Below are 23,521 nucleotides of genomic sequence, written 5' to 3'. Positions count from 1 at the left end.
ATCATTGTCTCATCGCGCACCAGCGACTCCTGTGGCGGGCCCGTACGGGCTCGGGAGAGACAAAGGTTGAAAGTCATGCGTCCCCCGATACCCAACCAAGCCGCACTGCTTCTTAACACAGCGCAGAAGCCAGCCGGAGGAGGAAACACCGTGCACCTGGCTAACCAGGGGGACGCATGACTTTCAACCTTTGTCTCTACCGAGCCCGTACGGGAGTTGCAGCGATGAGACAAGATAGTAGCTACTAACAATTGGATAACACAAAATTGGGGGGTAAAATTTGAGAAAAAAAAAACAAAAAAAACATTCTCCAATTCCTCTCTGCAGATCCTCTCGAGCGTCGTTGCACAGCTATTTTCAGGTCTCTACAGAGGGCTCAAGTCCGGGCCACTCAAGGACATTCAGAGACTTGTCGTCGTCCCCCTTTGTATCATCTTTGCCTCAATCCCTGCCGCTGAAAAACATCCCCACATCCCCACAGCCAGTAGGGATGGTGCCAGGTTTCTTCCAGATGTGACGCTTGGTATTCAGGCCAAAGAGTTCAATCTTGGTTTCATCAGACCAGAGAATCTTGTTTCTCATGTTCAGAGTATTTTGGTGCCTTTTGGCAAACTCCAAGCGGGCTGTCATGGGTATTTTACAGAGGAGTGGCTTCCGTCTGGCCGCTCAACCATAAATGTCTGATTGGTGGAGTGCTGCAGAGTTGGTTGTCCTTCTAGAAGGTTCTCCCATCTCCACAGAGGAACTCGAGTTCTATCAGAGTGACCATCGGGTTCTTGGTCACCTCCATGACTGATTGATCATTTTGGCTGGGCGGCCAGCTATAGGAAGATACTTGGTGATTCCAAACTTCTTCGATTTAAGAATGATGAGGCCACTCTGTTCTTGGGGACCTTCAATGCTGCAGACATTTTCAAATCAAGTCAAATTGTATTAGTTTATTAGTCACATGCGCCGATTACAACAGGTAATTGTACCATAACACCTTACAGTGAAATGCTTACTTACGAGCCCCTAACCAACAGTGCAGTTAAAAAAAAATATGGATAAGAAATAAAAGTAACAAGTAACTAAAGAGCAGCAGTAAAATAACAATAGCGAGAATATATACAGGGGGGTACCGGTACAGAGTCAATGTTAGTTGAGCTGATATGTACATGTAAGTAGAGTTATTAAAGTGACTATGCATAGATGATAACAACAGAGAGTAGCAGCTGTGTAAAAGAGGGGGCAATGCAAATGGTCTGGGTAGCCATTTGATTAGCTGTTCAGGAGTCTTATGGCTTGGGGTAGAAGCTGTTAAGAAGCCTCTTGGACCTATACTTGGCGCTCCGGTACCGCTTGCCGTGCGGTAGCAAAGAGAACAGTCTATGACTAGGGTGGCTGACAATTTTTAGGGCCTTCCTCCTACATTGCCTGTTATAGAAGTCCTGGATGGCAGGAAGCTTGGCCTCAGTAATGCACTGGGCCATTCGCACTACCCTCTATTGTGTCTTGCGGTCGGAGGCCAAGCAGTTGCCACACCAGGCAGTGATGCAACCAGTCAGGATGCTCTCAATGGTGCAGCTGTAGAACCTTTTGAGGATCTGAGGACCCATACCAAATCTTTTCAGTCTCTGAAGAGGAATATGTTTTGTCGTGCCCTCTTCACGACTGTCAAGGTGTGCTTGGACCATGTTAGTTTGTTGGTGATGTGGACACCAAGGAACTTGAAGCTCTCAACCTGCTCCACTGCAGCCCCGTTGATGAGAAAGGGGGTGTACTCGTTCCTCTTTTTCCTGTAGTTCACAATCATCTACTTTGCCGTGACCATGGGGAGGGAGAGGTTGTTGTACAGGAGGGGACTGAGCACGCAGCCCTGAGGGGCCCCTGTGTTGAGGATCAGCATGGCGGATGTGTTGTTACCTATCCTTACCACCTGTTGGCGGCCCATCAGGAAGTCCAGGATCCAGTTGTAGAGGGAAGTGTTTAGTCCCAGGGTCCTTAGCTTAGTGATGAGCTTTAAGGGCAATATGGTGTTGAACGCTGAGCTGTAGTCAATGAATAGCATTCTCACATAGGTGTTCCTTTTGTCCAGGTGTGATAGGGCAGTGTGGAGTGCAATAGAGATTGCACCATCTGTGGATCTGTTGGGGCGGTATGCAAATTGGAGTGGGTCTAGTGTTTCTGGGATAATGGTGTTGATGTGAGCCATGACAAGCCTTTCAAGGCACTTCATGGCTACACACGTGAGTGCTACGGGTCGGTAGTTATTTAGGCAGGTTACCTTTGTGTTCTAGGGCACAGGGACTATTGTGGTCTGCTGAAAACATGTTGGTATTACAGACTCAGACAGGGAGAGGTTGAAAATGTTGTGAAGACACTTGTCAGTTGGTAATCCGTCTGGCCCTGCAGCTTTGTGAATGTTGACCTGTTTAATGTGCTTACTGTGCTTACCGGAGAGCGGAGAGCGTGATCACACAGTCTTCCGGAACAGCTGGTGCTCTCATGCATGTTTCAGTGTTATTTGCCTCGAAGCAAGCATAGAAGTAGTTTAGCTTCCATAATCCTGTCTTGGAACTCTATGGACAATACCTTCGACCTCATAGCTTGGTTTTTGCTCTGACATGCACTGTCAACTGTGGGACCTTATATAGCCAGGTGTAGCCTTTCCAAATAATGTTCAATCAATTGAATTTACCCTATCAAGTTGTAAAACATCTCAAGGATGATCAATGGAAACAGGATTCACCTGATCTTAATTTCGAGTATCATAGTGAAGGTTCTGAATACTTATGTAAATAAGGTATTTCTGTTTTTTTATATTTTATTCATTTTTAAAAAAATCTAAAAACCTGTTTTCACTTTATCATTATGAGGTGTTGTGTGTAGATTGCTGATGTTTTGTATTTATTTAATCCACTTTATAATAAGGCTGTAACGTAACAAAATGTTGAAAAAGTCAAAGGGTCTGAATACTTTCCAAAGGCACTGATATATATAAAAATTATAAAAAATATTTTTCAATGTGATGAGAAGTTCCTTGTCTTCTGTAGTCTACTGAGGGTAGTGGACAAACATATAGGTTAATGAAATGGTTTATAGAGATTGTGTATGATGGAAATCGTTACGGCGCAATCAGCCACTTCGTTTATAATGACCTGGCGCCATCTAGTGGTTTCTAACGACCCGCTGCTGAAAGGAGCAAAGCTTTTCATTTTTAACATGAATATGTTATTCTGAACATTCATTAATATAATCACAGTGTACATTGACATGTACATTGACATTTCCAACATTGAAATGACATGAGATTACAGATCCAATCAACCATGTCATTTACATTTTGCAAGCACCAATGGCTTGATGATTAAATAAAAATATGCTTATTTTGATTACGTAAGCTTAACTATTTTAATAGGACCTACAGGCAATCTAACGTGTATGCAGAAAATGTATATTAGCCTATATATAATATGTATATTCCAAATTTTCTGACCAGTCTAACATTACATTTTTTAAACGTAACCTTTAATTAACTAGGCAAGTCAGTTAAAGAACAAATTCTTATTTACAATGACGGCCTACCGGGGAACAGTGGGTTAACTGCCTTGACGGCAGACGGTCATTGTAAATAAGATTTAGTTCTTAAGTTCTTAACTGACTTTCCTAGTTAAAATATAGATTACATTTAAAAACGACAAATGTTTACCTTGTCAGCTCGGGGATTCGATCCAGCAACCTTTCGGTTACCGGCCTAACGCTCTAATCACTAGGCTACGCGCTTGGCAATACATAGTGAAGTAGATTAGTCATGCCTATAATTATTTCAAAATATAAACAATATATTCATATTCACAACTCGGAACTAGTGGTGCTTTCAAGACAACTGTGAACTCGGACAAATACGAGGTCAAATCATGACGTCAGTGATCTTCAGGTCGGACAGTTGGAGCACTAGAAAGAGGCCTAAATTCCCGAGCTGGAATTCCGAGTTGGATGACCGTTCAAAACGATTTCTCAGTCGCAGCTCGTTTTTTCCGGACTTCTCAGTTGTCTTGAACGCTCTGGTGTCGGAAGTCCGAGAACGCGGCTTGGACATCTCCGACCCCGAATTCAGTGCGTTCAACACAACTGTGAACTAGGTGAAAAAACGAGCTCGACTTGAAAAATCGTTTTTAACGGTCATCCAACTCGGAATTACAAGTCGGAAACTCGTGCTTCATCCATTGTATGCCAGCAGGTCAAACGAACGACTAAAATAAACGAGTCACTCAGAAAAACGAATCATGGCTGTCGAGTCAACTGCACATCATGGTTGATGCATGCAACTTCTGCAGCAGAATGCAGCCCACAACGCGATGACTCGGGCACGTTGTTCTGCCCAGGCGTTGCTGACTTCTGCCAGATCTTACAACACCTGGATAGTTGATGCAAGCAACTTCTGAGCAGGGGAACACAACCAACATCTCGAAGGACCTTGACACATATGGCGAGCCAATCAATCAAGTGCACCTGATGTGTTGATTTACCGTTCATTTTTCTGATACGTCGGTGTCACTTTTCTAATCTTAAAGTAATTTCAGATGGCTGGGGACATAGCAGAAGCAATTGTAAGTAACATTTGGCATTCGGTCAATAAATTCTCTAGATAAACAAGCAGCGCTCATGGTAGTCTGATTAATCAGGCTGTAATACACTTAATTGGTATATACAGCCTGAGACGTGTGCAAAATTGTGTAAATGTTCCTTACAAGCCAGAATGTTTAAATTAAATGTAAACTTACTATACAGGTTGTCTGTGCGGTTTGTCCTTCTACTGATTAAAATTTGAGACAAAAATATCCACAGGAAAGTATTGTTGACCAGACTTTTTAGAGAGATGTAGGTATATGGTTAGGTAACAAGGTAAAATTAGTTTCATACTGGATATTTGGTTCATTCGTCAATATCTATTGAACCAAGCATGCCTAGACAATGGACATAGTATATTCTGAATCAAGAGAGGATGGAGAACAATCCACACCAATTAAAAAAAAAATTGAAATCCGAATATCGAATGTAAAATGAGTTCTCAGCCGAACATAACCTAATGCCTACATAGTCTTACATTTAGAGCAGGAGAAGGACAAACCCCACAGACATGTAGAGTACATTTTAAATGTAATTGTTTTCAACATTTATTTTGGGATTTTCAGGCTGCATATATCAATGAATTGTGTATTACAGCCTGATTAATCAGACTACGGTTGTGGAAACACATGAAAATTATTTAGATTCATATGAAGCGGAGTTAGCAAGTCACATTTCAGAGTTTCCTAGTTCCGACTACCACGTGAATGTGGCCTGAGTTTCCCACTTGGAATTCCGAGTTTGATGACCGTTAAATGATTTTTCCCAGTCTAAGCTCTTTCTTTTAAAAACATTTTCTGGTTGGGGGGGGGGGGGTATTGAAAGCTGTCTTGAACACTCAGAAGTTGGTGTTTCTGAGTTCTAAGTTATTTTGAACAAGGCATTTGGCTGCTTGATTGACAACAAGTCAACAAACACACCTTGCAGTGATACTGACATTAATAGAATACAATTTGGTGCTCTGTAATGCAGTGTTTGTTTAAGAGTCACCTTGTGATCAGTAGAATCATTTTCCTTTAGTGCCTCTGTCTCTCCTGTAGAGGTTGTTGGCGCATCTCCGTGTCACAGAATTACGTTCTCTAATGGCTGCCATGGGACAGACCAAGAGTGGGCTGAAGTCCAATCTGCTGGTGAGGGCAGTGAGGGTTATACAGACCCAGTGCAATCCCCACCTGCTCACAGTCGTGCGCCAGCTCTACCAGGAACGCTACTCGAACCAGATAGTTCCTGGCAGCATCCAGGTGAGTCAGACATGGAATTGTCCCCCAATATAGATCAGGAAGTCCTGTTTTTCTCTCACCTTGGGAGAAACGGGAATACTGCTGTTTTAGTCTGCCTGTCTCAAAATTGTGTTGCTGGTAGTGTATTGATTTGATATTTTCTGACACTCATGCCAACTAGACGACTCCAGGAAGCCACCAGGAGGAGCAGACCATGGCACCGGTGGTGGTGACATCACACAACCCCACACAGCACATAAACAGTCTGACGCACGACCCTACACAGCACACAAACAATCTGACACACAACCCTAGATTGTTCCAGATGGTACCCCTTCCCTTCTACCAAGCCCTGGGGACAGTCCTACCCCCCAGACAACTGGGTAGGTTGACCTTATCGTTTCCTTAGTAAAACTTGAATATTTATCATTTAATCTTGGGGCTGGATTGAGGTTTGTGATTGTTTGACATGACAGTTTCTCTTCTCCCACTGATGTTGTCTGTGGGAGAATCTAAATTGCATACTCCTCGCCTCATCTCTCCTCGCCTTCGCCAATGGGTTTTGAGAAAGTCAGAGGGAAGGGACGTCTGACTTTTTCACATGCAATGGGTTTTGCGATGGAGGCGAGGAGGATGCAATTGAGATTCTCCCTGTGTGTCCATCCAGTGGGCTCTTTATTTTCCGACATGCAAAACCAGGAGTTCAACCTCATGCTAACGCCAAAGCAAGTGGAGCAGAACAGAAACTGCAAGTCAGCACATTTTCTTACTACACAGGGTGCGTTTGTAAATTCACTCTGGAGTGCAACGGTGAGCTCAGTGCGCTCTGGACATTCGTAAATTCAGAGCTTTGTCAGATTGTCTGTTCATAAATTCAGAGCGTTTTGCTTTCTGAGTGTTCAGAGAGCACACTGGACACTCTGGCCGAGGAGTAGGGTTGATTCGAGCATTCTGACAACGGCACCCAAGCTACCTGACTAAAGTTGGCTTGCTTGCTTGCTTGCTTCTTCCAGACAAATGCGAGAACATCTGACTCTGACCATTTTTCTCGCCCTAGCAGAGCTGGTTAGGCTGTTGTCAGGTTATCCAGAGCGTTGGTGACTGTAATTGTGCTGCTGACCACAATTTAATTACGCTTTTTTGCCAAAGTTTACTGACACGGCAATATTCAACGAGTATAGAGTGTTCGTAAATTAATCAGTTATCCTGTGCTCTGGCACACTCAGACGAGAGTAGATAGCCAGAGGGAATTTACGAATGCACCCACAGAATTCAAACTCACCATAATATTGTTTATGATTACAAAACTACTACCAGCACACTCATTTGGAGATCTGTGTATGTATCCACAGGGAGCTGCAACCAGGTGTGCCGAGTGTCCAGGTGGTTCTCAGGTGAGTAGGATGGAGCCTGTAGGAGCCTGCCGGTCATCACTAGAAAGGACTGGAGTGCGACATTCTCTAACCACTAACCAAGAGCTTATGTACCTGCTTATCAGTTCTGATGATGTCGCCACTTCTGGCTGGCTGGCTGACTGATCTCTGACCTCTTTCAGATTCTGCTTCACAGAGAGTCTTGGGTACGAGGAGGATCAATACCCACCATGCCTGTCCATCAAAGTTAATCAGAAACACATACCCTTACCGGTAAGCACCAAAAGCTGTTAAATGTTAAACTGAGAATGTTGTAGTCTCTTCACCAATCATTCTTCACTGTCCTTCCGATGCGCTGGGACAGGAAATTCACAGACACTGTACACCCATCAACATAACCCCAACAGTTTCTCTCAGCCTCCTCCCCTCATTTCATTTATGTGTCTGGTGGAAGAGATGTAGCAAAGTAAGTAGTCTTCCTTCTTTACTTTTCATTATTTTAATGATTTTGTTTTCAATTCTGTATTCTATGCATAAGGAGTGTTGTCTTGAATTGCCCTAGGTAAGATCTAGCGTGTGTGTGTTTATGTAGAGGTACTCTGTGGCTGTGTACCTGGTGAAGGTGCTGTCCCCCTCAGACCTCCTCAGTCAACTGAAGAGCCAATCAGTGGAGAGTCTGACATTCTGCAGACAGCGCAGTGAGTATGGCAACACACACAGAAGCGCACACACTATTTTTGCCTTTATTGCACACAAATACAGTGCAAAAAGACCACTGACATATTGTGTATTAGCACCCAGCTTGAGTTGATGCTCTCTGGTATTTGTAGTCCAAGAGAAGCTGCGATTCAACCCAGAATGTGAGGTGACCACAACAGGACTACAGGTGTCCCTTATATGTCCGGTAAGAGTTTGCCACTTATCCCTCAGCTGCAAAGGGCAACAATTCCTTCAGCAGACTGAAACAGAAATTGAACTGACTGACAGGAAGTTGATTATGACTGTCCAATCCATTTAATGCATTAAATGTATCAATCTTTTTTGCCCTGATTCACTAATCAATTTATCATCAAGCCTTTGATTAGTGGAATCAGGTGTGTAGTGCTAGGGCAAAAACAAACATGTGCACCCCTTTGGGTACCTAGGAACAGAATTACGAAACACTGATCTAATGGTCACGGTTAGGCTTGGGGTTGGATAATCTGATCCTGCAGTACATTGGGTTTAGGGTTGGATCATCTGATCCTGCAGTAGATTGGTTTTGGGGTTGGATAATCTGATCCTGCAGTGGGCTGGATAATCTGATCCTGCAGTAGATTGGTTTTGGGGTTGGATCAACTGATCCTGCAGTGGGTTGGATAATCTGATCCTGCAGTAGACTGGTTTTGGGGTTGGGTAATCTGATCCTGCAGTAGGTTGGGGTTGGGTAATATGATCCTGCAGTAGGTTGGGGTTGGGTAATCTGATCCTGCAGTAGGTTGGGGTTGGGTAATCTGATCCTGCAGTAGGTTGGGGTTGGATAATCTGATCCTGCAGTAGATTGGGGTTGGATAATCTGATCCTGCAGTAGATTGGGGTTGGATAATCTGATCCTGCAGTAGATTGGGGTTGGATAATCTGATCCTGCAGTAAATTGGTGTTGGGGTTGGATAATCTGATCCTGCAGTAGGTTGGTGTTGGGGTTGGATAATCTGATCCTGCAGTAGATTGGGGTTGGGTAATCTGATCCTGCAGTAGGTTGGGGTTGGGTAATCTGATCCTGCAGTAGGTTGGGGTTGGGTAATCTGATCCTGCAGTAGGTTGGGGTTGGGTAATCTGATCCTGCAGTAGACTGGTGTTGGGGTTAGATAATCTGATCCTGCAGTAGACTGGTGTTGGGGTTGGATAATCTGATCCTGCAGTAGATTGGTTTTGGGGTTGGATAATCTGATCCTGCAGTAGACTGGTGTTGGGGTTGGGTAATCTGATCCTGCAGTAGACTGGTGTTGGGGTTGGATAATCTGATCCTGCAGTAGATTGGTTTTGGAGTTGGATAATCTGATCCTGCACAAGATTAGTGTTTGGTTTGGGGTTGTTTTATCTGATCGTGCAGTACATCGGTGTTCAGGGTCATCTTCAACCATGAGCCACGTTCTATAGGCAAAAGTTGTGGAACACTGCAGATAGAAGTGTCATGAATAGAGCTGACATGGTTGCTTCTTGTACTGTCAAAGGTGTGTGTTCTACACACCATATTTCTATCTGAACGTTCCACAAAGTTCTGCCCAGGGGTGTATTCATTCCGCCGATTCTGTTGCAAAACGTTTCTTAAACAGAAGCAAATGAAACCTACCTACATTTGTCCAATAGAAACGTTTGTTTTAGTTTTGCAACTGTTTGGTAGAATGAATACACCTCTGTTCTCCTCTGTTTACAAGCTGGGGAAGATGCGTCTGTCAGTGCCCTGCAGGGGGCGTAAGTGCGGCCACCTCCAATGCTTCGACGGGACGCTCTACCTGCAGATGAATGAGAAGAGGCCCACCTGGACCTGCCCAGTGTGTCACAAGCTAGTTCCGTACAGCCAGCTAACTATCGATGGGTAATGGTGTATCATATATTTAAATACCGGCACCCTGCCCTTTGGCATCTCTGTATGACTATCTGGTCTCTATGGTGATTGATGTAATCTGTGGTTTCATTATCATAGCATTATTATTGTATTGACAGAACAAAGTAAACTGTATGTGTCTCTCACTTGCTGTACCCACGGACAGTCAATTATTGGATATGATTAACTAAACTCAATGCAATGCCAATTTTCCATGGGTCCATGGCCCTTGTTGGTTTCCATGTTAAATTAAATGATTTGATGGGCCTACCATGAACCCATGTTACCCACAATTTTTAAGGATGCACATAGCGGTATACACCACTCCAGTTTAAATACAAATCCCAGCCCACCTCTATTCTGCATCTCCCTCCCTTTCATACAAAAAAGTGAAATCTATAGTTGCCTATCCCACAGTCACGGAAAACATGCTTCTTATGAGCCTAAAATGTAGAAATCTGTCAAATTGTAGGATGTAAATCCGCCACCAGTTGTGGTACACTGTATTATAATGGCCTGTAGATACTTGTGTGAACGGAGACTTGGCCAAAAGTCAACATCACCTACATTTATGATAATGACGTGTGGTGTGATGCTACAGTTGAAGTCGGAAGTTTACATGCACCTTAGGAAAATACATTTCAACTCAGTTTTTAAAAATTCCTGACAAAAATCCCTGTCTTAGGTCAGTCAGGATCACCACTTTATTTTAACAATGAGAAATGTCAGAACAATAGTAGTGATTTATTTCAGCTTTTATTTCTTTCATCACATTCCCAAGTAGGTCACACACATACATACACTCAATTAGTATTTGGTAGAATTGCATTTAAATTGTTTAACTTGGGTCAAACGTTTCAGGTAGCCTTCCACAAGCTTCCCACAATAAGTTGTGAATTTTGGCCCATTCCTCCTGACAGAGCTGGTGAAACTGAGTCAGGTTTGTAGGCCTCCTTGCTCACACACTGTTTTTCAGTTCTGGCCACACATTTTCTGTAGGATTGAGGTCAGGGCTTTGTGATGGCCACTCCAATACCTTGACTTTGTTGTCCTTAAGCCATTTTGCCACAACTTTGGAAGTATGCTTGGGGTCATTGTCCATTTGGTAGACCCATTTGCGACCAAGCTTTATCTTCCTGACTGATGTCTTAAGATGTTGCTTCAATTTATCCACGTAATTTTCCTACCTCATTATGCCATCTATTTTGTGAAGTGCACCAGTCCCTCCTGCAACAAAGCACCCCTACAACATAATGTTGCCACCCCTGTGCTTCACGGTTGGGATGGTATTCTTCGGCTTGCAAGCCTCCCCGTTTTTCCTCCAGACCTTATGATGGTCATTTTGGCCAAACAGTTCTATTTTTGTTTCATAAGACGAGAGGACATTTCTCCAGAAAGTACAGTCTTTGTCCCCATTGATTTGCACTTTTCGCACCAAAGTACGTTTATTTATAGGAGACGGAATGCGTCTCCTTCCTGAGCGGTATGGCGGCTGCGTGGTCCCATGGTGTTTATACTTGCGTACTATTGTTTGTACTGATGTACGTGGTACCTTCAGGTGTTTGGAAATTTATCCCAAGGATGAACCAGACTTGTGGTGGTCTACGATTTTATTTGAGGTCTTGGCAGATTTTCTTTAGATTTACCATGATGTCAAGCAAAGAGGCAGTGAGTTTGAAGGTAGGCCTTGAAACACATCTACAGGTGCACCTCCAATTTACTCAAATTATGTCAATTATCCTATCAGAGGCTTCTAAAGTCATTACATTATTTTTTTTAATTTTCCAAGCTGTTTAAAGGCACAATGAACTTAGTGTACAGTTGTGGCCAAAAGTTTTGAGAATGACACAAATATTGCATTTCACAGTCTGCTGCCTCAGTTTGCATGATGGCAATTTGCATATACTCCAGAGTGTTATGAAGAATGATCAGATGAATTGCAATTCATTGCAAAGTCACTCTTTACCATGCAAATTAACTGAATCTCCAAAAAACATTTCCACTGCATTTCAGCCCTGCCAGAAAAGGACCAGCTGATATCATGTCAGTGATTCTCTCATTAACACAGGTGTGAGTGTTGACAAGGCTGGAGATCACTCTGTCATGCTGATTGAGTTCAAATAAGACTGGAAGCTTCAAAAGGAGGGTGGTGCTTGGAATCATTGTTATTCCTGTCATCCATGGTTACCTGCAAGGTAACACGTGCCGTCATAATTGCTTTGCACAAAAAGGGCTTCACATGCAAGGATATTGCTGCCAGTAAAATTGCACCTAAATCCACCATTTATCGGATCATACTTCAAGGAGAGCAGTTCAATTGTTGTGAAGAAGGCTTCAGGGAGCCCAAGAAAGTCCAGCAAGCGCCAGGACCGCCTCCTAAAGTTGATACAGCTGCGGGATCGGGGCACCACCAGTACAGAGCTTGCTCAGGAATGACAGCAGGCAGGTGAGTGCATCTGCACGCACAGTGAGGCAAAGACTTTTGGAGGATGGCCTGGTGTCAAGAAGGGCAGCAAAGAAGCCACGTCGCTCCAGGAAAAACATCAGGGACAGACTGATATTCTGCAAAAGGTACAGGGATTGGACTGCTGAGGACTGGGGTAAAGTCATTTTCTCTGATGAATCCCCTTTCCGATTGTTTGGGGCATCCAGACAAAAGCTTGTCCGGAGAAGACGAGGTGAGCGCTACCATCAGTCCTGTGTCATGCCAACAGTAAAGCATCCTGAGACCATTCATGTGTGGGGTTGCTTCTCAGCCAAGGGAGTGGGCTCATTCACAATTTTACCTAAGAACACTGCCATGAATAAAGATTGGTACCAACACATCCTCCGAGAGCTTCTTCTCCCAACCATCCAGGAACAGTTTGGTGACGAACAATGCCTTTTCCAGCATGATGGAGCAGCTTGCCATAAGGCAAAAGTGATAACTAAGTGCCTCGGGGAACAAAACATTGATTATTTGGGTCCATGGCCAGGAAACTCCCCAGACCTTAAACTTATTGAGAACTTGTGGTCAATCCTCAAGAGCCGGGTGGACAAACAAAACACCACAAACTCGGACAAACTCCAAGCATTGATTATGCAGGAATGGGCTGGCATCAGTCAGGATGTGGCCCAAAAGTTAATTGACAGCATGCCAGGGCAGATTGCAGAGGTCTTGAAAAAGAATGGTCAACATTGCAAATATTGACTCTTTGCATCAACTTCATGTAATTGTCAATAAAAGCCTTTGACACTTATGAAATGCTTGTAATTATACTTCAGTATTCCATAGTAACATCTGACAAAAATATCTAAAGACACTGAATTTGTGTCATTCTCAACTGTATATGCAGGCTACTGACGGTGATCCTGGCGTTGGAGGGCTTTCAGGACAATACAGAGGTAGAATACCTGGCTGACGGCTCTTGGAGGTTTGTTATAGATGGCGTGAGCAGGACAACACATCCATCGGCACCATTGGAGAAGATGGGTGAGACTACGAACTGATCACAGATTCAGAGTTGAGATAATAGCTGTCTCAACTCGGTTTCGCATCAATCAGTCACCGATGTCAAAGGGACACTTAGGAGGAAATTTGAGTTAGCGATTGGATCTCAATTCAGAATACGGGCGTGGGTTAGCGGTGCTTTCACCCTCATCTCTCTCCAACAGAGGCCTGTAGTGTGACTGCAACCACCAGAGTCGTGTCAAAGGAAGTCGTCACTGTGGACCTTACTCAGGAGTCATCCGAGGACGAGGCTGATGAGGTCACAAAGGTGCGCCATAACGATGACCTCTCCGACAGGAACGGGTTTCATGAAGTTGCTCAAGGTTCTGTATGGTCATCAATGGTAAATCCATCACAGAGATTAACAGTACAACACATGTCGGCGCAGAGGTAAAATGTGTGTTTGTTTACAGTTAACCTGGACACAGACCTTTCAAAATAAATAGCCTAAGAGGCAATGGTTACTGAGCAGTTCCAAGAGTCTAGAAACGTAACTCACAATTATTGAGCACGGTTACATGCACCCAATACAACGATTATTGTGGATAGCTAGATTTAATATAATAGTTTGTTTTAAAACGTTTAGGCCTACATGCTTTGCAAGAACGATTTCCCTAATAATCCTGTGTAGATTGACACATCTGAAATCGGGTAACCACAGTAACTGTTTTTTGTGAAGCCCGAGTTCGGACATACAGTATAAAGTGTGTATGTGAAAACTATTTCGAAGATGGAAAATATTCAGTTTTTCCGAACTCACTTCACTCGCTCGCGCATTATAGAGGAAGGGTTGCGCTACTGGTGCTGGCACATGCACAAATCAGATGCATTGCTGGAATGTCAATGAAATTGTTTACAAGTCCTAATAATTCTGAAGATTGCTCTGAACAGCAGGTGTTTTATTGGTGTAAGCTTACTTCAATTTTGACCTGAAGCCATTTTTAAGATGAGCAGAGTAATGTTTCTACATTGCCTACTGTCATAATCCCTTTAATATCTAATTATTGTGCATGTAAATGTACTCATGTTAATATGTATTTAATGCTTTTTTGTAATACCAATTTCTAATAAAATTATTTTCACCCTCCTAAAACATGTTTTGAGTCAAGTTCAAGATATTGTGGAGGAGTATAATAAGAATACAATTGGTAGATGGATAGGAGTTCTCAAACTTTAATGGAAAGGACCCCCTGGGCGAGCTGCCAATATGGGGTGGCAGGGTAGCCTAGTGGTTAGAGCTAGTAACTGGAAGGTTGCAAGTTCAAATCCCCGAGCTGACAAGGTACAAATCTGTCGTTCTGCCCCTGAACAGGCAGTTAACCCACTGTTCCTAGGCCGTCATTGAAAATAAGAATTTGTTCTTAACTGACTTGCCTAGTTAAATAAAGGTACAAAAATATATATATAAATAAAAAATATGCTAGGCAATGACTACCAGTGCTGTAGGCTTGTGATACGGGCAAAGGCTATATTTGCATATTGATGGAAAAATATGACTTACCGTGGGTGCATAGGAAAGACCAATAGTAATACAAATGTTACCCCAACATGTGTAGGTATAATAAAATCAATATTTAATTTCGTGTAAAATGAATGGGTAAATGTCTGGAGAATCCCTGGCCTAGGTTGATAAATATTTCAGGATACATAATGGAATTCTGTTGAAATTTGGAGACTTTACCACGGTGGCTTTACACAGGCAGTACAATTCAGATATTTTTTCTCCACTAACTCGATTTGCGGTGGCAAAAAAATAGAGATTCCTGCGCATGTGCGAGATTTCTTTTTACGTAGCTCGGTGCTCCTCAGACGCTTTGATCAGCGCTGAATGACTGTCGGCTGCATTCCAAACACGTAAAAGAGACCCTGAAATTAAGTAGACAACGGGATAATGACCTATGAGTTGACACTTACAGGGCAAAGGAAGAAATAATTCATTTTAAATGGACCGCCCTTGCCCAGAAATGTCACTCATTCGTCCCATGGTTGTTTTCAGTTATTATGGAACCACGGTAGCTGTGTGCTTTATATGCGCTACAGTCAATTATGATTTCATATCTTGGCTAGAAGACGACTCATCCGCAGACATCGAATGCTATCCATCTGACGATATCAGGTACATCGAACATTTGTGTGTATGTGCTAGTTAACGTTTCCAAAAGCTAACGAAACAAGTTTATGATGCGCGTTTGCCTTCGTGCATTAGTAGCACATTTTCTAACTTATTTACATCTGTTTTTATTTACACTTGTATGTTGACTTCTCCATATTGATGTTGATTTAAAGTTTTGGCTGACTTTTCTTAGATGTACAATCCTCACAAATTGAATTATGGGGCGTTTCAGGCCCCGGAGTGAACAGAGTTGTACACGCAAACTCAGCAGGAGGGCTGAGGGTCTTACGTTGCCAACTTCCCTTGCTTGGCTTCCCCCAAGGGCATAAGGCGAGGGTAAGTGGAGGAGGGTGTGTCTTTGACGTGTTTGAAACGCAGCCCTGGTGCAGCCTACACACTTCATGTTGTACAAGAAGGACATGGTCGACATGTTCTCAGTACTCAGTAGGCCATTAAAAAAAGCAATTTCAAATTATTTTTAATTTTTTTCAGGAGGGGAGTCAAGCTACATGCAACCATTTCAGCTACTGGTTGTACCCAAAATACATGGAGAAAAAAAATCTGACCAATGGGAAACGGATCAATCCACTCCACCCGGAACCATCAAGCGTAGAGGTCCTTGTACATTTTGGCCAATTGTTTTCTGAATAAAAATTGAAATTGCTTATTTTTTTCCCCTTTGTTGTTTGCAAATAAACCAAAAAAACAACTTGATATTTAGATTTTCACGAGTGGGTGGGTTAAATGTGGAACACTTGTCATTGGCCAAATGCACAGCCAAAACTTCCTATCCCTTTAAAATAGGAGTTCAACCTTAACTATATTGTGTTAATATACTAAGAAATGTAGAAATACCACTTTCTATTTTAGATTTAAAGGGGCAACCTGCAGTAGAAGCGCCCACCCTGCAACAAAGCTGTTTTGGTAACCAGCTGAAGGATGGAGAAATGTACCCACTCAAATTCCTAGACAAAGCTATAGATGCCATGACTCAACAAAATTATAGTTTTCACCATGTTTTGAGGCTATACAGTGTTTACAATTACATTGTTTACAAACCAAGGAGTAAAACAAGCTTATATTTTGGGCTCTGATGAGACGGTTCAACTAAGCTCATGAGGCATGTACAAGTTATGGGAGCCATACTGGTGAACATAAGCAACCAAAATCAGTTAAATGCGTTCTCCAGCTCAAAATACATTTCAGACAATTTAACATCTTTGATTTACTTGCATGTGACAGAACGCTAAATTGTAGCTTGTCCTATCAGATAGCATGGGGCTAAAGCGTACCATTTTTATCTTCAACTGGTTGCACTGATTTAGAGTTGGTCGGATGTTTACAGAAACTCTCTTTAATGACTCCAACCTAAGTGTTTCAACCACTCCACACATTTCTTGTTAACAAACTATAGTTTTTGCAAGTCTGTTAGGACATCTACTTTGTACATGACACAAGTCATTTTTCCAACAATTGTTTACAGATGATTTCTCTCAGTTTACATACACTAAGTTGACTGCCTTTAAACATCTTGGAAAATTCCAGAAAATTATGGCTTTAGAAGGACATTGTGAAGATGCTGGAGGAAACGGGTACAAAAGTATCTATATCCACAGTAAAACGAGTCCTATATCAACATAACCTGAAAGGCCGCTCAGCATGGAAGAAGCCACTGCTCCAAAACCGCCATAAAAAAGTCAGACTACGGTTTGCAACTGCACATGGGGACAAAGATCATACTTTTTGGAGAAATGTCCTCTGGTCTGATGAAACAAAAATAAAACTGCTTGGCCATAATGACCATCGTAATGTTTGGAGGAAAAAGGGGGAGGCTTGCCAGCTGAAGAATACCATCCCAACTGTAAATTACGAGGGTGGCAACATGTTGTAGGGATGCTTTGCTGCAGGAGGGACTGGTGCACTTCACAAAATAGATGGCATCATGTGGCAGGGAAATTATGTGGATATATTGAAGCAACATCTGAAGACATCAGTCAGGAAGTTAAAGCTTGGTCACAAATGGGTCTTCCAAATGGACAATGACCCAAAGCATACTTCCAAAGTTGTGTCAAAATGGCTTAAGGACAACAAAGTCAAGGTATTGGAGTGGCCATCACAAAGTCCTGACCTTAATCATATAGAACATTTGTGGGAAGAACTGAAAAAGCGTGTGTGAGCAAGGAGGCCTACAAACCTGACTCAATTACACCAGCTCTGTCAGGAAGAATGGACAAAATTCACCCAATTTATTGTGGGAAGCTTATGGAAGGCTACCTGAAATGTTTGACCCAAGTTAAACAATTTAAAGGCAATGCTACCAAATACTAATTCAGTGTATGTCAACTTTGACCCACTGGGAATGTGACGAAAGAAATAAAAGCTGAAATAAATCATTCTCTCTACTATTATTCTGACATTTCACATTCTTAAAATAAGGTGTTGATGTTGTTTTAGACACATACACTACCGTTCAAAAGTTTGATCATATCAAATGTTATTAGTCACATGCGCCGATTACCTTACAGTGAAATGCTTACTTACAAGCCCATAACCAACAATGCAGTTGGAAAAAAAAATATGGATAAGAATAAGAGATACAAGTAATTAAAGCGCAGCAGTAAAATAACAATAGTGAGACTATATACTATATGACTAGATGTTCAGGAGTCTTATAGCTTGGGGGTAGAAGCTGTTGAAAGGCCTCTTGGACCTAGACTTGGCGCTCCGGTACCGCTTGCCGTGCGGTAGCAGAGAGAACAGTCTATGACTAGGGTGGCTGGAGTCTTTGACCATTTTTAGGGCCTTCCTCTGACACCGCCTGGTAGGAAGCTTGGCCCCAGTAATGTACTGGGCCGTTCGCACTACCCTCTGTAGTGCCTTGCGGTCGGAGGCCGAGCAGTTGTAGTAGTATATCCCTCCCGTCCAACTAATTGAAGAACTCTTCGACCAGTTAGAGATGAGCAATCGCAGTTCTGATGTCCAGAAGCTCTTTTTGGTCATAAGAGACGGTAGCAGCAACATTATGTACAAAACAAGTTACGAACAACGTGAAAAAAATGGCAAAATAGCATGTTTGGTTAAGAGCCGATAATACGGCAGCCCTCCCCTCATGCGCCATCGTTCTAATGAAAGACAAGGTCATATCATTCCTGTGAGAGTTCGGTCCATTCCAAAAAACAGTATTTGTCTTCCTGAGCGTGAGCAATATTCCAAATGGCTATCTGGGAATGTCCATTGTCATTCTCGGCGATATACCAGAAAACTGCTGCAAACTATCACTCCCCAACTCGAGTGAGAATGGAGACCCGAACATGGGAATATCTTTTAAGGAAGAGAGGAGACTGGTGGGTCCCGACGTGTTCCCGATACAAGAGGATCAACAGCATTATGGCGACCACATTTGGATTTGGGAACGAGTTGGAGGGATGTCTCGACGGATGGTACTTCAGCAATGAGAAATACACATAAACTAGAGGTAAATATCCTGTAACTTTTTTGTTATCCAGGCATAGAGGTCTGGGTTCTAAAGGCACAGCTAGAGGTTTATAGCCAATCCCAGGTTTAATTGATCCAAATTGTCCCTTCACCACAGTGGGAGTGGGTGTGTGATAATGCATGAAAGGTTCCGTTCTCCACCTTGATCTTCTTCCTAGGAGTTCTGGTCGGATCGTTCATTAGTAGCCAGCTCTCTGACACATAAATCCATTCACGTTTGGATCAGATTATGCCTTCTCTTAACTCTGTGTGGATAGTCTCTCTGCAAAGACGGGTTGCTGTGAGGTCTGTGAGAGGTTTATTGCAAGCAGGAACAGTCATCTAGGCTTTTTTATATGTAGGTTAATAGGAAGGATAATCTGATATCACGATATGCCCTGCTCCTATCGATATCAAATTATCAATATTGATGCCCACCACTAAAAGTTAGAGTAGATTCCCAAAGCCTAAACACAGAAATGTTGTTTTGTTCAGAAATATTCACTAGAATGGGAATCCCTATTCAAGTCGATGAACGTCTTCTGATTCTATTTCTATGCTTGTGTTTATTATCTGTGTGTCCTGCAGGTTTGGGAGGAAGCCAGTGTTTTTCAGTACAATGGCTGTTCAGACAATCGTTGCACTAATCCAGTCAACCTCAGTCAGCAGGCCCACGTACTGTGTGCTTAACTGTCTGAGGGGCTTGGGCCTGACATCCAATTGCATTTCATCACTAGTATTGGGTGAGAGAAGTGTTGTATGTGGCACAAGGCCAGGGTACTGGCATACATCCCATTTACATTCATCATATTCCTACCCAACCTCTGAATGTTCCACTTATAAACTATGGGCTACATAAGAGTACATTGTCTGCCAATAAATGTTGTGTGAATAGTATTTGTGCCAACAATTATTGTGTTATTAAATAGGCTACACAGGAGAGGGGTAAAGAAGTCAGAGTATCAAACACAGGAAGTTAATATACCCCAAACAGTCTTCTCTGATCCTGAAAGCTTTGTGGTGGTGAATCTTGTGGCAAGAAGTCATATAATAATAATAATAGCTAAAGGCTATAAGGTCACAAACTTTTTTCCTGGTCAGGAGAAACTAACTTCAGGTTAGGTTCCCCTAACATATGGCGTTGCACAATATTTGCAGCCTGTAAACTGCATCTGTTTAGTTATTTGTTATTATTGTTGTTATTATTTGTTTTACGTAGTCTTCACCAAATACACAAATTCCTGCTATGTAAATGGATGTATTAAGGACACTTCCTGTCCCCAGCTGAATGTGGAGGCCAGTGACTTCCTGAAGGACCTGCAATTAAAGCTAAAAAATGTAATGGACGACCTTAGTGTGTATGTGTGGAATCATTTAATTTAAACACAGTGCTTTCAGGGTTGTATTCATTAGAACAACCAACGGAAAAAGTTTTGGAACTCCCTCTTTTAATCAGTTTTCTTCTGCTTGGTGCCTAATGAATACAACCCAGAGTTGTGGGTTTTGATGATTGTCTGTGTGTCTGTCTGTATACAGTGCCTTCGGAAATTATTCAGACCCCTTAACTTTTTCCACATTTTGTTACGTTACAGCCTTATTCTAAAATGTATTAAATAAATAAAAATCCTCAACAATCTACACACAATACCCCATAATGACAAAGCAAAAACAGGGTTTTAGAAATGTTTGCTAATGTATTACAAATTAAAAAACAGATACCTTATTTACATAAGTAATGAGACCCTTTGCTATGAGACACGAAATGTAACATTGTTTAGCATTGTCTTGGCTGTGTACTTAGGGTCGTTGTCCTGTTGGAAGGTGAACCTTCAACCCAGTCTGAGGTCCTGAGTGCTCTGGAGCAGGTTTTCATCAAGGTCCTCTGTACTTTGCTACGTTCATTTTGCCTGGATCCAGACTAGTCTCCCCGTCCCTGCTGCTGAAAAACCTCCCCACAGCATGATGCTGCCACCACCATGCTTCACAGTAGGGATTGTGACAGGCTTCCTTCTTTTTATTTAATCCATTTTAGAATAAGGCTGTAACGTAACAAAATGTGGAAAAAGTCAACTGTTCTGAATACTTTCCGAAGGGCACTGTACATTTTATAAGAATCAAATCCTACAGTGGTCAAACCGTGGGGCCGAAACATTCATATACTTAGAATGTAGTCTATTATATGGGGCTGTTGGGATTCTTATCAGAATGCACTCTAATTCCACACAGTAAGCCAGGAGAGTGAAACGGGTAAAAAGGTTATACTTGTCCAGGCAAGAAATGAAGTATGACTGTCATGGCAACACCTTGAACAAATGGTACAGGACAGAACAGGTTGGATGCAGTCTGTTGATTTACGGTTCTGCAAAGAATGCCCAAGTAAATCAGTAAGTTGTCAGCCTATCAGTAGGGTGACCCTACTCTGGTAGCACCTCCTACTAGCTTGTCTCTGCAATTTTATGCTATTTAAGTGTGATACATAACTGCAGAAAAAATGTGCATGTTTTCATTCAATATGATAAGTATTCCAATCATTTGTTTGCTTTAGCCTTCATTAATATGCACATTTGTATCTTTTTAAACTAAGGCCCATTTTCTACTGTTACCTAAACTGTACACTGCCACGAGAGGTAAATAAAAGCCTGCTTGTGTGACTGACTAAATTACTCTTCTGCCTCCCCCACCTTTTCCACCAGCCCTTGGTCTTGATGGAAAAGATCTCATTTAGATTTCATGGGAGAGTTCCCTGGTGAAACTCCATCCTAATATTTGCCTTTAAAAGCAGTTTATATAGCAAACGTTTACATCCTTAGGACTATGATGCCACCAAAGATGTATTTAAACCCTGGATGACTGATGCTATGTATTGGTGATTGAGAGGCTTTGAAGTCACTGGTCGGACATATTGGCACTCCCCAGTAGGAGCAGTCCTGGTTAAACAGTACAAATATGGCCTACAAAGATCGATCAAGATGGCAGGACAAAGTGGAGGAGCAATTCAGCAGGTCAGACACAAGGCTTAAGTGGCAGGTGCTTCTAACAACCACTGATTACAAAAAGAAAGCCAGTCATGTCATGGACACCAACGTCTCCCTACCGGACGAGCGAAACACCTTTTTCTCACGGTTTGAGCATAATGACTCTGACGAGGAGAGCCCCCGAGGACAACAAGGGCTAAGGACTAACATTCTCCACTGAGGATGTGTGCAAGTCATGCAAGCATGTTAACTCTCGCAAGGCTGCAGGCCCCAACAGCATCCCCAACCACGCCCTCAGAGCATGTGCAAACCAGCTATCTGTTGTGTTTTCAGAAATGTGCAATCTCTCTCTACCTCAGGCCATTAGTTCCATCTGCTTCAAGATGTCCACTATCATCCCTGTGCCCAAGAAGGGGAAAGTAACTGAGCTCAATGACTACTGACCCTTTGCACTCATCATAAAGTGCTTCAAGAGGCTAGTCCAAGATCGATAACATCCCCTCCTCGGGACACTCAACCCTCTCCATTTCGCCTACCCCTCGACAGATCCACAGACGACGCAATTGCACTGCACATTCCCCTTACCAACCTGGACAAAAGGAATGCATATGTGAGGATACTGTTAATTGACTACAGCTTAGCCTTTGATACCATGGTGCCCTCTAAGCTCACAGCCCTGGAACTGAACTCCTCCATATGCAACTGGGTCCTGGACTTCCTGACGGGCCATCCCCAGTTGGTGAAAGTTGTTAACATTACCTTCCCAACACTGATTCTCAACACGGGGCCCCACAAGGATACTTCTTCAGTCCCCTCCTGTACTCCCTGTATACCCACGACTGCGTTGCCTCACACAGTTCCAACTCCATTATCAAGTACCAACAACAACAAGATGGCCTACAGAGAGGAGGTAGGCACTCTGATGGCATGGTGCCAGGTAAACAACCTCTCCCTCAAAGTCAGCAAAACAAAGGAGCCGATTGTGGACTTCAGGGGGGACCAGGCTGGGCCCCATCCTCGTCAACGGGGCCGCCGTGGAGATGGTAAAAAATATCAAGTTCCTTGGTATTCAGAGGAGCTGAAATGGTCAAAACACACGGACATTGTGGTGAAGAAGGCAGAACAGCAACTCTTCAACCTCAGGAGGCTGAATAAATGAGTTTAACCATAGAAATGTGGCTTGTCCCTGAAGGGTCCTCACTGCTCCCTCAACGGACATTTACCCTGCACTCACCCTCCAATGGACATTTATAATTGTTACAGTTGTAAATATGTATATATTATTATTATTATTATTGTTGTTTCATTCACTTCCCTTTTTGACCTACACTGTTAGAGCTCAGAGCTTAAGAATTTCACTGTACCGTTCAACTACATCTGCGTCCCTGTTCAAGTGACTAAAACTCATCAAATCATAGGAATTAATGTTATTCTACAGTATTTCAATGAATTGTTTCAAGGACAAAATTATATGCATTTAAGTATTTTTGTTGTTGTAGTGGGGACAGTAACATTAGTAATCTCAAAATTATACTTTAAGGAAATATGCTTTATATATTTTTTTGTGTGTATTTGTATGTTTATCTCGAATAATTTAAACGTATGCATTAAGATGTCTAATCGAATAAATGTGGCAAAAACGAATATAGACATTAATACAAAATATTTTTTACAACGG

The 23,521-nt window shown here is 42.5% G+C and overlaps 1 protein-coding gene across 2 annotated transcripts; it reads left to right on the top strand.

The window, feature by feature from the left end:
• The first annotated feature begins 4,001 nt into the window (after positions 1-4,001).
• On the top strand, positions 4,002-16,061 carry pias4b (protein inhibitor of activated STAT, 4b). 2 transcript variants are annotated; one of them, XR_016482655.1, is made up of 14 exons: positions 4,002-4,592; positions 5,652-5,852; positions 6,013-6,214; positions 6,499-6,583; positions 7,184-7,225; positions 7,387-7,477; positions 7,569-7,670; positions 7,797-7,902; positions 8,035-8,108; positions 9,622-9,782; positions 13,127-13,263; positions 13,446-13,549; positions 15,627-15,730; positions 15,887-16,061. XR_016482655.1 is itself a non-coding variant. In XM_021613940.3 (12 exons), the coding sequence occupies exons 1-12, from the start codon at positions 4,566-4,568 to the stop codon at positions 13,673-13,675; spliced, it is 1,458 nt and encodes a 485-aa protein (XP_021469615.2). In that variant the 5' UTR covers positions 4,002-4,565; the 3' UTR covers positions 13,676-13,815. The 2 variants fall into 2 exon arrangements, 1 of the variants encoding a protein (XP_021469615.2); XM_021613940.3 differs by lacking the exons at positions 15,627-15,730; positions 15,887-16,061 and having other exon boundaries at positions 13,446-13,815.
• The last annotated feature ends 7,460 nt before the right edge of the window (positions 16,062-23,521 follow it).

This window comes from Oncorhynchus mykiss, chromosome 8 (genome assembly GCF_057628025.1).
Source record: "Oncorhynchus mykiss isolate SJ-2025 chromosome 8, ASM5762802v1, whole genome shotgun sequence".
NCBI lineage: Eukaryota > Metazoa > Chordata > Actinopteri > Salmoniformes > Salmonidae > Oncorhynchus > Oncorhynchus mykiss.
This window is presented reverse-complemented; position numbering and strand designations above follow the sequence as displayed.

Bases quoted from the DNA above. Each gene is read 5' to 3' on its own strand.
- pias4b (XM_021613940.3), top strand. From the start codon at position 4,566: ATGGCTGGGGACATAGCAGAAGCAATT. The intron at 4,593-5,651 runs GTAAGTAACATT...TCTCTCCTGTAG, and splicing joins GGGACATAGCAGAAGCAATT to AGGTTGTTGGCGCATCTCCG. The intron at 6,584-7,183 runs GTCAGCACATTT...ATGTATCCACAG, and splicing joins GAGCAGAACAGAAACTGCAA to GGAGCTGCAACCAGGTGTGC.